The sequence below is a fragment of the Pogoniulus pusillus genome, chromosome 43, assembly GCF_015220805.1.
Source record: "Pogoniulus pusillus isolate bPogPus1 chromosome 43, bPogPus1.pri, whole genome shotgun sequence".
Classification (NCBI taxonomy): Eukaryota; Metazoa; Chordata; class Aves; order Piciformes; family Lybiidae; genus Pogoniulus; species Pogoniulus pusillus.
The window spans coordinates 1,027,234-1,040,292 of record NC_087306.1 but is presented as its reverse complement, the minus strand read 5'-3'; the positions used below and the strand labels follow the sequence as shown (position 1 = coordinate 1,040,292).

At 65.2% G+C, this 13,059-nt stretch overlaps 2 protein-coding genes across 3 annotated transcripts; both read right to left on the bottom strand.

Moving 5' to 3' along the window:
- Positions 1–979: 979 nt before the first annotated feature.
- Positions 980–6,268, bottom strand: MRPL9 (mitochondrial ribosomal protein L9). The gene is made up of 7 exons (XM_064176048.1): positions 6,100–6,268; positions 5,006–5,165; positions 4,189–4,313; positions 3,747–3,797; positions 3,063–3,164; positions 2,755–2,838; positions 980–1,279 (listed from the first exon to the last, which is right to left on the bottom strand). The coding sequence occupies exons 1-7, from the start codon at positions 6,178–6,180 to the stop codon at positions 1,148–1,150; spliced, it is 735 nt and encodes a 244-aa protein (XP_064032118.1). The 5' UTR covers positions 6,181–6,268; the 3' UTR covers positions 980–1,147.
- Positions 6,269–6,370: 102 nt separating this feature from the next.
- TDRKH (tudor and KH domain containing) lies at positions 6,371–10,991 on the bottom strand. 2 transcript variants are annotated; one of them, XR_010309022.1, is made up of 12 exons: positions 10,491–10,991; positions 10,049–10,155; positions 9,783–9,972; positions 8,906–9,039; positions 8,542–8,821; positions 8,108–8,277; positions 7,832–8,004; positions 7,443–7,507; positions 7,126–7,265; positions 6,931–7,050; positions 6,727–6,838; positions 6,371–6,664 (listed from the first exon to the last, which is right to left on the bottom strand). XR_010309022.1 is itself a non-coding variant. In XM_064176042.1 (11 exons), the coding sequence occupies exons 1-11, from the start codon at positions 10,612–10,614 to the stop codon at positions 6,785–6,787; spliced, it is 1,557 nt and encodes a 518-aa protein (XP_064032112.1). In that variant the 5' UTR covers positions 10,615–10,991; the 3' UTR covers positions 6,371–6,784. The 2 variants fall into 2 exon arrangements, 1 of the variants encoding a protein (XP_064032112.1); XM_064176042.1 differs by having other exon boundaries at positions 6,371–6,838.
- Positions 10,992–13,059: the final 2,068 nt, after the last annotated feature.

Sequence of the window (13,059 nt, the reverse complement as noted above, 5' to 3'; positions counted from 1 at the left end):
CAGGGCGGATCTGGGGACACCCTGCCCCCCCCCCAATGGTTACTGTGGCTTTGGGTGAGGCTTCACAGCGCTGGGAGGGATCAGAGCAGCTCGGGGGGGGTGTGCAGGGTGTGTCTGAGGCGAGGTGACCCCCCCGGGTGGCAGTGTCCCCTTCCTACCCTCGTCTGGGCACTCCCAGCCCTGCTCGACCCCCACCCCTCCAAGAGCCAATTTCCGTAGCAGGAACCCATCCAGAAATGGCTTTTTAAGACCCCAAACTGCTGCCCCCCCCCCGCCCCGCAGTGTCATTGTCCCCAAGCCTGTGTCCAGCGCCACTGTGCCCTCCCCATTCCAATACGTCCTTGACTCCTCTGCCCCCCACCCAGGGTCCCCTTCCCGCCCAAGTTGGGTCCACTCTTCCCCATTCCCTCTGCCCCCCAAGCCCCACTGTGGCCCCCCCAGTGTGTCCCCCCACTCACTGTGCCCCCCCAACCCGTGTCTTGTATCCCCAACTCAGTGTGTCCCCCTCCCCAGCCGCTCCATTGTGCCTCCCTAACCCAAGGTGTCCCACACCTGCCCCCCCAAACCGCTCCACAGGTATCCCCAACCTGTCCCCCCCCACCCCAATGTGTTCCCCCCACCCACTCCTGTGCTCTCCCCCACCCCCACTGTGTCCCCAGTCTGTGCCCCCCCAACCCAGTATGTCCCCAACCTGTGTCCACCCACAACCACCCCACTGTTCCCCCACCCCCCGTGTCGTGTGACTCCTCCTCCAGTGTCCTGGAGTCGCCTGCTGGGGAGCTGGGGGGGGTCACCACAGGGATGGGGTCACCTGTGGGGGGGCCTGCCCCCGTCCTCACCCCTGTGGATCCAGGGGGAACTGGGAACAGACTTTTGGGGGGGGTGTGATGCTCTAATACAGATGGTGACCCCCCCCAAAATGCTGTGTGTCCTGGGGTGCGGGGCACAAAAAGATGCCAAGGAGAAGCTGGAGCCGCCCTGCCAGGTTGGCACTAGACCCCCTTGGTGCCCCAAACCACCTTTATTTGGTGCCACAGAGGACTGGCACCAGGGAACTCCCTTAAGTCCATCCACGGGGCGGGGGTCCCAGTGCTTACTGGTGTTAAACTGGGATCTGGGAAGGGGGTGCCAGGGTAGGCAGGGGGGGTCACAGCAGCCTCTCCCTGCTTGCTGCCAGCTGTGCCTGCTGCTGTGCCAGCCAATGCTTGTAGCGCTTGGTCTTGGGCCGCAGGTACTTCACCACTGCCATGGGCACCCGCACCCGGTCCAGCCCGTTCACCTGCGGGGCACCCGCGGGGGCTGCCAGGGCACAGCCCCTCGCTGTGCCACCACCTCCCTTTGGCACTCCCTCACCCTGTCACCCCTCCCCAGCGTCACCCACTCCCTGTGGCACCCAGCCCCAGGGTCACCCATTTCCCACCTTGCCCCCTCCCCATGTCATCCATCCCCTGTCACCCATCCCCAGTGCCACTCGTCCCCAGTGTCACTCCCTCCCAGTGCCACCCATCCCCATGTCACTGTGTGACTCCCATCCCATGCCACCCGTCCCCAGTGCCACCCAACCCCAGTGTCACTGAGTGACTCCCATCCCCTGTCACCCATCCCTGGTGCCACTCGTCCCCAGTGTCACTCCATCCCAGTGCCACCCAACCCCAGTGTCACTGAGTGACTCCCATCCCCTGTCACCCGTCCCCAGTGCCACCCATCCCCAGTGTCACTGAGTGACTCCCATCCCCTGTCACCCATCCCCAGTGCCACCCATCCCCATGTCACTGTGTGACTCCCTCCCAGTGCCACCCATCCCCAGTGTCACTGTGTGACTCCCTTCCCCTGCCACCCATCTCCATGTCACCCCCTCCCAGCGTCACTGGATCCCAGAGTCACCCACCCCCCATGGCACTCCCTGCCCCATGGCACCCATCCCCCATCCTGTAGCCCAGGAGGATCCATCCCTGGTGGGGTTTGAGGTGGGGAAGTGGGAAAGAAGAGAGGAGCAAGAGGGAAGTGAGTGAGAAGCAAGATGGAGGTGGGAAGGAAGCAGAAAGGAAGTGAGAAGGAAGTGAGAGGCAAAGAAGAGAGGAGGAAGAGGAAGGGAAGCAGGTAGGAAGTGAGAGGGAAGTGAGAAGTGGGAGGAGAGAAGGGGGCAACAGGAGGGGATTAAGAGGGAAGGAAGAGGAAATGAAACAGGCAGGAAGTGGGAGGGAGGTGGGAAGGAAGAGAGAAGGAAGCTGGGGGGAAGTGAGAGCTCAGCAGGAAGAAAGCAAGGACGGAAGGGGGACATGGGATGAGACAGAGCAGGGGACAAGGGAGGGACAGAGCAGGGCACAGGGCAGGGGACAAGGGAGGGACAGAGCAGGGCACAAGGCAGGGGACAAGGGAGGGACAGAGCAGGGCACAAGGCAGGGGACGGGACAGAGCAGGGCACAGGGCAGGGGACAGGAGACAGGACAGAGCAGGGCACAGGGCAGAGGACAAGGGAGGGACAGAGCAGGGCACAGGGCAGGGGACAGGGGACAGGAGAGAGCAGGGCACAGGGCAGAGGACAAGGGAGGGACAGAGCAGGGCACAGGGCAGGGCACAGAGCAGGGCACAGGGTAGGGCACAGGACAGAGCAGGGCACAGGGCAGGGCACAGGGCAGGGCACAGGGCAGGGCACAGGGCAGGGCACAGGGCAGGGCACAGGGCAGGGCACAGGGCAGGGCACAGGGCAGGGCACAGGGCAGGGCACAGGGCAGGTCGCCGGCCCCCACTCACCGTCACCTCGCACCAGTACTCTCCCCAGCGCGTGATTGGCTCCTCCGGCAGCTTCAGCGCGTGGGGAGGGACAAAAACTCGCAGCTGCCAGGGGCAGGAGCAGGAGTCAGGACCCCCCCACAGCCCCCTCAGAGCCCTCCCACTCCCCCCCGCCCGCGTGGCAGCAGTGTCACCACCACCCCTTCCTTGTCACCTCTCATCCATCTCACGCCCCAAACCTCTGAAGGTCCCAGCAGGAGCCCCCAGCTCGTTGAGGGTTTCTCAGAGCCAGCCTGGGGGCCATGGGGTCCCCAGGAGCCCCCACTCACGTTCCTGAAGAAGTGCCTGGCCACGATCTCGGGGGTCAGCTCCCACTGGACGTTGTTCTTCATCCCCACCTCCAGCCGGCAGCCCCGCAGGAAGCGCAGCGTCTGGGGGAGGGAGGAGGACAATGGGAGGAGGAAGGTGGAGGGAGGGAGGGAGGTGACTGAAGATGAAGGGGGGAAGGTGACAAAGAAGGGGGTGGTGGGAGGTGAGAGAAGTGACAAGGTGATGAGGAGGAAGGTGATGGGAGGAAGGTGTTGGATGATGAAGGGAGGAAGGTGAGAAGGAAGGTGAAGGGAGGAAAGTGACAAGGAAAGGAGATGATGAGGAAGATGAAAGGAGAAAGGTGAAAAGAGGAAGGTGGTAGCAGGAAGGTGGCAAGGAGGAAGGAGATGGTGGGAGGAAGGTGAGGGGAGGAAGATGAAGGCAGGAAAGTGCCAGGGAGGATGATGGGAGAAAGGCAGTGGGAAGAAAAGTGAGGAGAGGGAAGGTGAAGGAAGGAAAGTGACAAGAAGGTGATGAGAAGGAAGTTGGAAGATGAAGGGAGGAGGATGAAGGAAAGTGACAAGAAGGTGAAGGGGGAGGTGATGGGAGGAAGGTGACAAGGAAGGTGATGATGAGGAAGGTGATGGAAGGTGGCAGGGCAGGGAGGAGCTTCTCAGAGGACCTCCCTGGTGCCCTCCTCTCACCTTCTCCCCGCTCTGGGTCTGCACCATCTCAAGCTTCCTGTCCTGGTGCAGCTGTGGGGAGAGGAGGCAGAGGTCAGGAGGGGACTGGATCCCCACTCTCGAGCTGCTGAGAGTTGGACTTCAAGACCTCTTCCAATGACAAGTCCAGGATCCCAAGGAGCTCCCAACCCTTTCCAGACCCTCTTCTCCAGCCTGGGAAGGTCTCCAGGTCAGGTCAGGAAGGGGCTGGATCCCACACCCTGGAGGCCTTCATCTGCTGAGAGCCATTGCTGGGTGGAGCTGGATGAAGCTTGGACTTGAGGACCTTCAAGGCCTCCTCCAGCCACAATTCCAGCACCCGAAAACAACTCTCAACCTTTTCCAAACCCTCTTCTCCAGCCTGGGGAGCACAGCTGAGGCTGGGATGAAGAGGAAGAGGATGCCCACCCCGGGTGGGACTCACCTTCTTCTCCTCCTCAAACAGCTTCTTGTTCTCGGGAGAGGCATAGACAGCCAAGCCCTGGGGCAGGAGCTTGTTCCTCCCCAGGTGCTTCTTCACACTCACCACATCCCCCCTCTTGCCCAGATCTGCCAGAGGAGATGGGGGGGGGTGGGCTCAGCTGGGGCAGCACCCACTCTGTGACCCCCCACCCCCCTCCATAGCACCTCTGAGGTGTCACCAGAGAGTGGCCGAAAGCCAAACTAACTCCCACCCCTCCCCCAAAATGAGCAATTTCAGGACCTGGGATCCCAAATCACCACAGAGCTGGCAGCAGATGGTGGGAAATGGGATCTGGGGAGGGGGGAGCCAGCATCTGCCCCCCACCCATCAAGGCAAAATGGGACAGGAACTGAATTCACCTCACTGAGCAGTGCTTGAAGTCCCACCTGAGGGGGGTCAACAGCAAAAAACTCCCCAACACGATCAATTTCAGGGCTCTGGGACCCCAAATCCCCACCCAGCTAGCAGCAGATGGTGGGAAATGGGATCTGGGCAGGGGGGATCCAGCCTCTGCCCCCACCCATAAGGGCAAAAGGAGGTAGGGAGTGGGTTAAAGCTGGCAGCTGGTACCTGAGGTCCCACCTGATTGAGACTCAAAGCCAAAAAGAGCCTAAAAGGATCAATTTTAGGGCTCTGGGACCCTGAACCACCCATGGCTGGCAAGGATGGGAAATGAGATCCAGCCTTTGCCCCCCCCCCCGCAGCAGGGCAAACAGGGGCATGAAGCAGAGCAGGCAGTGCCTGGGGAGGAGCTGAAGGGTGGCACCCAGGCACCTACTGTCCACCGCCCGGGTGAGGATGAGCTCCAGCTCGCCGCGGGGCTGGTGCTTGGTGTCCTCCAGCAGGCGGTAAACGCGGTGCCGCCGGGGGTGCAGCCGCGGGGCCCTGCCCTCCTTGCTGAGGGGCACCTGCCACCAGCGCTCCACCACCACCGTGCCCTGCCGGGAGCGGGCAAGGAGGGCATGGGACAGGGGGTCGGGCAAGGAGGGCATGGGACAGGGGGTCGGGCAAGGCGGGCATGGGAGAGGGGGTCGGGCAAGGTGGGCATGGGACAGGAGGGTCGGGCAAGGCGGGCATGGGACAGGGGGTCGGGCAAGGTGGGCATGGGACAGGAGGGTCGGGCAAGGCGGGCATGGGACAGGAGGGTCGGGTAAGGAGGGCATGGGACAGGAGGGTCGGGTAAGGAGGGCATGGGACAGGAGGGTCGGGTAAGGAGGGCATGGGACAGGAGGGTCGGGTAAGGAGGGCATGGGACAGGGGGGTCGGGCAAGGAGGGCATGGGACAGGAGGGTCGGGTAAGGAGGGCATGGGACAGGGGGTCGGGCAAGGTGGGCATGGGACAGGGGGTCGGGCAAGGCGGGCATGGGAGAGGGGGTCGGGCAAGGAGGGCATGGGACAGGGGCTCGGACAAGCAGGGGACGGAGCGGAGCAAACATCCTCTGCTCCCACAGACTTCGCCGCGACCACTCCAACCCCTGGGGAAAGCCAAGCAGCGACAACCCAGCACCCCCAGACCCCCAATACCCCCCTCCGTATACTATTAAGCCCTCTCCATGCCCATACTCTCCACTCCACCACCCCCAGACCCGCAAATGGGCTCCACTACACCCCCAGACCCCTAACTGCTCCCTGTGCTGCCCCCCGAGCCCCAGGCGCCCCCAAGCCCCCACGCAGCCCCCCTGCATTCTGCCCCCATACCGCACTCAGCAACCCCCTGCCCCCACTGCACCCCTCCAGGTGCCCCCCTGCGCCCCCAGCCCCCTCCGCAGAGCCTCTGTGCCCCAGCAGGGCCCCCCGCGGCCTCCCTCCCCCGAGCCCCTCCAGGCCCCAGCCGGCCCCGGCAGCCCTCGGCCCCCTCCCGCCGGCCCTCACCCGGCTGTGGCTGAGGCTCAGGGCGCGGCTCGCCGCCCGCAGCAGCAGGCCACAGCCCCCCGCGGCCCGCGGGGCCCACATGGCACCGGGAGCGCACCGGGAGCGGGCCTGGGCCGCCGCCAGGCACCCACAGCCTGCCGAGGACCCGCGGCGCCTGCGCACTCGGTGCCGCCGGGGCGCAAGGACCCCGCCGCAGGCTGCCCGGGACGCGCCTGCCCCCGGTGCTCCCCGGCCCCGGTGCTCCCTGCCCCACCGAGCGACAGCGAGCAGGGCGCTGCGAAACCTTCTTTTATTGAACAGGGGCACAAAACCGCTTCCTGCCCCTCTGCCAACTCGGGCTGCGGTGAAAAGAGCAGAACCGGGATCAGAACCGGGAGTACCGGAGCTGCCGGGCAGCAGAGGCGCAGCCAGCAACGGCCAGAAGCTGCCCCGGCGCCTGCAGCAGCTCCTTGCCGGCCCAGGGAGGCTCCACGTGGACAATCCAACTTGCCAGCGGTGGTGCCAGGAGCTGTTCTTTCATCATGGTGGCATCACCAGAAGGGTCTTGGCATCATGGTGGCAGCACCTGGAGCTCCTCTGCATCACCATGATGGCACCAGGAGCTCCTCTGCACCACGGTGGCAGCACAGTGATGGCACCAGGAGCTCCTCTGTGCTATGGTGGCATCACCTGGAGCTCCTCTGCATCATGGTGCTGGCACCAGGAGCTCCTCTGCATTGGACACTGCCTGTGGCGCTGTCTGCACGCAGGAGAGGGTTAAGGGAGGACCTCAGGTTGACCCATCCCCCAAGGATGCCACCAACTCATCCCTATGCCAGGCCAGCATCTCACCAGTGTCTCTGCTGTGGCCTCCACCCCTGGGCTATCCCCCAGTGCCCCTCTGTCCTCCTGGGCACAGGGCACGGGCACAGCGTGGCCCAGCCGCACCAGCTCGGCGCCGATGTCCAGGTTCTGTGTGGAGAGGAGATGGGGCAGGAGAAGCAGGGAAGGAGGTGAGCTGTGGGCACGGGGGTGGTGAGCACTCACCTGCCCATCCTGGGCATCATAGAGGTGGATGCCCAGGCCGGAGTGGGCATAACTGGAGATTTTGGCCACCAGTGGCTTCCAGCGGGCACAGTGAGTGAGCTGCTCAAAGGTGTCCAGGGCAACCTCCTCCCACTCAGCCCCTGGGGCAGAGGGAACAGAGCTGGTGAGCAGAGTGGGCATGGGGGAGGGGGCACAGAGCAGGGGAAAAGGGGTAGGAGGGAAGGGGAGCTTGGAGGGAGGGAAAAGGGCGGCAAGGGCAAGAGGGAGGAGGGGGCCCAGGGGAGAAGGGGGAAGAGGGGGGCATGGGTGGCACTCACCAATGGGTGCAACCCCAGCCAGGCTGCACTCGATGGCCTGGAAGGGCAAACTCAGGAAGTCACTCCTGGCACAGGAGAAAGTGGCAGTGAGATGGCAGTAAGGTGGCAATGGGTGGCAGACCCAGGTCCTTAGGGATCACCCTCTGCTACCTCCAGTGGCATCCCTGGGGACATTAAAACCCTGCCCCTCTGCCCCTCCCTGCCAGTGCCACCCTGTGGGAGCATGAAACTGTGTCCCCTTGTGCCCAGGCTGAGGATGCCACCCTGTGGGGACATGAAACTGTGAGGTCAAACCTTGTGCCTAGTATGCCCTGCCAGGGATGCCAGCCAACAGGGGGGTCAAACCTTGTGCTCAGTGTCCCCTGCCAGGGATGCCAGCCTGTGCTCACCTGAGGGCTCGCAGTGCCTCTCGAGGAACCTCTCCATTGTCCCCAAAGTCCACATAGTAGAGGTCCAAGTTGCCATTCTCCAGCGTGCCCAGCACGCGGGCACGGTACCAGTTGTAACCATCCTGGAATGGGGCAGCCACAATGTCCCCAGCTTGGACATCCAAGAGCTCTGCCTGTGGGGGTGGAGGGGGAGGTGGAAGTGGAGGGAAGTTGCCAGCCTGGTGACTCCCCAGAGCCTGGTGAGGGGCAGCTGTGGCAGGGCCGTGGTGGGCTCACCGTGTGCCCAGCGCTGCCCTGGTAGTGCTGTGCCATCTCTGTTAAGAGCTTGTCCAGCTCCAGGCTGCGCTGCCCAATCAGCTGCACCCAGAAGTGGTTTGGGTTCTCCGTGGCAGAGACATAGACCTCCAGGTGCTCATCGGCCTGGAAGCTGAAATCTGGGCTGGGCACTGCAGGGAAGAGTACCCAGGGAGAGGTGGGTGACAGCCTTGGGCACCTGAAGGGTGCCAGAAGAGGCAGGAGTAGGTGATGACCCCCCCAGATGCCACTCACAGGGCCTTGGCACCAACACCAGCAGTGGTGAGAGAGTGACCAAACCCAGGGGTCACCCAGTACTGCCTGAGTGGCTCCTGCCACACAGGTGCCCACAATACCCCCACCCACCACATGCCCTCCCTCATGCTTTCCCCCTGGCATCCCAATGCTTCTCTCACCCTCAAATTTTGGCACTGGCACATCAGATGCCACTAGCAGCTCCTCCAACTCCTTGCTGCCAACCTCTGCCTCCTCCAAAGCAGCTTGGTCCAGCAGCTCTTTGCCCCAGGCCCAGCTGCCCTCCTCTTCCTCTTCCCTGCCCTCTGGCGCCCAGTCCCAGAGCGGCTCCGGCTCCCTGCGACTGCCCAGGGGCTGCTTGCGTTGGCACCGGCTGGCAGCAGACTGTGCCAGCTGCTTGTGGAAGGCTTCGTCCTCCAGTAGCTTCTCCAGGATCAGTTTCTTGGCAGGAGGAGTTGGGGAGAAGCAGAAGAGGGTTGGGCTCCGGGGCCAACCTGCCCCTCACCCCCTCGGCCTCCCCCTCACCTTAGCAGCTGCCACCTCCCCGCAGGTGCCCGAGAGCTGGATGTGGCACAAGGGAGCGATGCCAGCCTCGGGCTTGCACAACACCCTGGCACCAGAGCTGCGGCAGATGCCCCTCACGGTCTCACCACCACGGCCTGGGGAGGGGCACAGGAGAGAGAGCCCCCAGGGGGTGGTGCTCAGAGCATGTGCAAAGGAACGACCCAAAGCCCTGAGGTGGTGGGCAGGGACCTCTGGAGGGCATCTCCTGCACCCCCCCTTGCTCCAGCAGGGCACCCACAGCAGCTTGCCCAGGGGCACAGTGCCCGGGGGGGGGTTGGCAGCTCTGCACACAAGGAGGCTCCGCAGCCTCTCTGGGCAGCCTGCTCCAGGCCTCAGCACCCTCACAACAACTTCCTCCTCCTGCTCAGCTGGCACCTCCTGGGCTCCACTTGGTGCCTCTTGGCACCACTGAGCAGAGCCTAGGGAGCGGGGGGGAGTGGGAAGGGGTGACAGGGCTGTGGGTGGAGGCGGGAAAGGGGTGATGGAAGGGCTGGGGAGGGGCTGGGGGGGTGCAAGGGCCGGGGGAGAGGGCTGGGAGGGGTGCAAGGGCCAGGGGGGGACTAAGAGGGGTGCATGGACCGGGGGAGAGGGCTGCAAGGGGCCGGGGGGCACCGGGAGGCGTGCGGGGCCGGGGGGGGCACCGGGAGGCGTGCGGGGCCGGGGGGGCACCGGGAGGCGTGCGGGGGCCGGGGGGTCCGGGAGGCGTGCGGGGCCGGGGGGGCACCGGGAGGCGTGCGGGGCCGGGGGGGCACCGGGAGGCGTGCGGGGGCCGGGGGGTCCGGGAGGCGTGCGGGGGCCGGGGGGTCCGGGAGGCGTGCGGGGCCGGGGGCGCCGGTACCGATGATCCTGCCCACGGCGCGCCGCGGCACGCAGAGCTGCTCGCACACCGGGACGCTCTCCGCCGCGATGCGGTGGATCGAGGCCTTGGCGCTGGCCACCTGCTCCGGGGAGCCCGAGAGCAGCAGCACTGTGTCCGCCCCCTCCTCCTGCCTCGACACCTCGATGTGAGCTCCACTCTCCTGCCTCAGCTGGGGGCACGCAGGGACTGGTTTGTACTGAGGGGGTCCCGGGGGGCTCGGCCTGCCCCCACCTCCCCCCTCTCACTTTCTTGATGGTGACTCCTCGGCGCCCGATGATGGACTTGGTGACAGCTTGGGGCACCCTCACCTCCATTTCCATCTCCGCAGCCCCCACCAGGGTCAGGCGCTCCTCTGGGGGCAAAGGGGCAGTGGCACCGGCAGGGCCCCCACGGGCAGCACCGGTGCGGGGGCAGGGACAGCCCCAGGAGGGTCCCAAGAGAGCCAAGGGAAAGGCAAAAGAGCCTGGGAAAAGCTGCTCCAAAAGGTGCCTTGGGGAAACGGGGTGGGAGGAGGGGAGGGGGAGGAGGGGGAGGGGGGAGGGGGAGAGGAGGGGGAGAGGAGGGGGAGGGGAGGGGGAAGGGGAAGGGAGAGGAGGGAGCAGGGAGCAGGGGAGAGGGTCTGGAGTCTGAACGCCCAAGCCCACACGTGGGAGAGGTGCGAAGGCCCCCGGGAGCCGCCACACCCACCTCGGCTCTCCCGGTAGCGGCGGTAGAGGATGTAGCAGGCGAGGGCCGCGGCCGGGGCGCCCAGGAGCAGGGCAGCTCTCTGCAGGGGGCTGAGGCCGCCCCAAGGGCCTCGCTCCGCCGACATCTTCCCCCGGGCCTGGGCAGGGAGAGGCTTTACCGGGAGGGAGAGGCTTTACCGGGCGCTGCTCGGCCGGGCCCCTCGGAGGCAATAGGGCAGGGGGGCCCAGGCCTGGCTCCCCCGCACTGGGGCCCTCTCCGCCACCCGTTCCCGTTCGCGCAGCCGCTGCGGGGGCCTGGCCCACCCACGGGGACGGCTTCAGGCCTCAGGCTCGGTCCCACCGGCACAGGCCGCGCCCTGGGGCACGGAGCCGCTGCACCGTGTTACCCCGGGCCCCTGCGGCTCCGCTGCCTCCCGGGCCGGCCTCAGGCGCCCCGCACTGCCCGGCGATGCCAGTGCGGCCCCCGGGCACCCCCCGAGCCCTGCCGCCAGCCCCCCCCGGCGCCGCCCGGCCTCGGCCTCGCCGCGCTCCCGCGCACGGCTGCGCTGGCCCCGCCCCTTCCTGCGCCGGCTCCAATCAGAGCGCGGCGCTCTGGGCCCCGCCAGCCAGCGCGGGAACAGGGCTGGCCAGTCAGCGGCCGCGGGGGGCGGGGAAAAGCGAACACCTGGGACTAAAGCCACCAATCTGCGCCGCGCAATGTCGCGCTATAGCCAATCAGAGGGCAGGAAGGGCTGTTGAGCCCGCCCCGAATTGTGAGTGGCGGGCGGGCGGTCCCGTAAAACGGCGGGGAGGGGAAAGACTCTGCCTCGACCCATAATGCCCCGCGCCGGGAGCGGCAGGACCGAACTCGCCTATGGACCCCCGGAGCGGCTGCGCTGCCCCCGGTCCTGCCCTGCTGCCCCCGGTCCTGCCCCCCGGAGCGGCTCCGCTGCCCCCAGTCCTGCTCCGCTGCCCCCGGTCCTGCCCCCGGTCCTGCTCCGCTGCCCCCGGTCCTGCTCCGCTGCCCCCAGTCCTGCCCCCAGTCCTGCTCTGCTGCCCCCGGTCCTGCCCTGCTGCCCCCGGACCTTCTCTGCTGCCCCCGGTCCTGCCCTGCTGCCCCCGGACCTTCTCTGCTGCCCCCGGTCCTGCCCTGCTGCCCCCGGTCCTGCCCTGCTGCCCCCGGTCCTGCCCTGCTGCCCCCGGTCCTGCCCTGCTGCCCCCGGTCCTGCCCTGCTGCCCCCGGTCCTGCTCTGCTGTTCCCGCAGCACCTCCACCGCCCCCCAGGGCTCCCTTACTGCCCAAATTCGCCGTAGCTGCCTCCAAACCCACATTTGTTGTCTCTAAAACCCCTCCCTTGCCCCGGACCTGCCTTTGCTGCGCTGTCAATGTCTTTATCACCCCCCAGAAATAATTTATTGGCCCCAAACTGCTTTTATCATCCCCCAAAAAAACATTTATTGCAAAAAAAAAACCTTTATTGCTCCCCAAGCACCTTTATTGCTCCAGACCTACCTTTATTGTTCTCCCCCAACACATCTATTGACAAAAATCAGGTTTATTGCCCCAAACCCGCCTTTATTGCCCCAAATATACCTTTATTACCCCCAAACCCACCTCTGTTGCCCCAAACCTGCCTTTGTTGCCCCAAATCCACCTTAATTGCCCCAAACCTGCCTTTATTGCCCTCCCCAACACATTTATTGCCCAGAAGTAGCTTTTATTGCCCCCAAAGTGCCTTTATTGACCAAAACCACATTTTTTGCCCCTCAAGAATGCCTTTATTGCCCCTTGGCACAGCCATGGGCACCTGACACTCACCCCCTGGCACCCCAGAGGGTCCTGGGTGAACCCCAACCTGTGCTGCAGAGTGGGGGCAGCCTTTGGTCAAGGGGCACCAGCAGGTGATGGAGCACCTGCAGGGCACCCACGGGACACCCCCAGCGAAAAAGCAGCTCTGGGTGGTTGGGTACCCATGGGTGAGGGGGTGGCAGCGTGTGATGGAGCCTGGCTGGCTGATGGCAGCTCTGTGGGTGGTGGAGCCCCTTTGGGTGCTGGAACATCACCAGATGTTGGATCCTACATGGATGCTGGAGCATTTCCAGGTGATGAAGCACCTCTGGGTGTTGTCTCCTCCATCAATGAAGGAGCCCCTTTGGGTGCTGGAGCACTTCTGAGTGATGGATCCTCCATGGGTGGTGAAGCTCCTTTGGTTGCTGGAGAATCACCAGATGTTGGATCCTCCATGGGTGATGGAGCACCTCTGGGTGCAGGAGCATCTCTGGTTGTTGGATCCTCCATGGATGTTGGGGCCCATTTGGGTGCTGGAGCACCTCTGGGTGTCAGATTCTCCATGGGTGATGGAGTCTCTCTGGGTGCTGGAGCACCTCTGGGTGTCAGATCCTCCGTGGGTGATGGAGCCTCCCTGGGTGCTGGAGCCCCCCTGGGTGCTGTCTCCTCCATGGGTGATGGAGTCTCTCTGGGTGCTGGAGCCCCCCTGGGTGATGGAGTCTCTCCAGGTGCTGGCTCCTCCGTGGACGATCCTTTGGGTGCTGGAGTGTCCCCAGGCGTTGGCTCCTTCACGGCTGCTGAAG

Coding starts and splice junctions, on each gene's coding strand:
- MRPL9 (XM_064176048.1), bottom strand. CDS start 6,180: ATGTGGGCCCCGCGGGCCGCGGGGGGCTGTGGCCTGCTGCTGCGGGCG. Junction 4,314..5,005: donor CCTCACCCGGGCGGTGGACA/GTAGGTGCCTGG, acceptor CTCCTCTGGCAG/ATCTGGGCAAGAGGGGGGAT. Junction 3,798..4,188: donor TGTTTGAGGAGGAGAAGAAG/GTGAGTCCCACC, acceptor CTCTCCCCACAG/CTGCACCAGGACAGGAAGCT.
- TDRKH (XM_064176042.1), bottom strand. CDS start 10,614: ATGTCGGCGGAGCGAGGCCCTTGGGGCGGCCTCAGCCCCCTGCAGAGA. Junction 8,822..8,905: donor GGGAGGTGGCAGCTGCTAAG/GTGAGGGGGAGG, acceptor CCTCCTGCCAAG/AAACTGATCCTGGAGAAGCT. Junction 6,839..6,930: donor AGGCCACAGCAGAGACACTG/GTGAGATGCTGG, acceptor TCCTGCGTGCAG/ACAGCGCCACAGGCAGTGTC.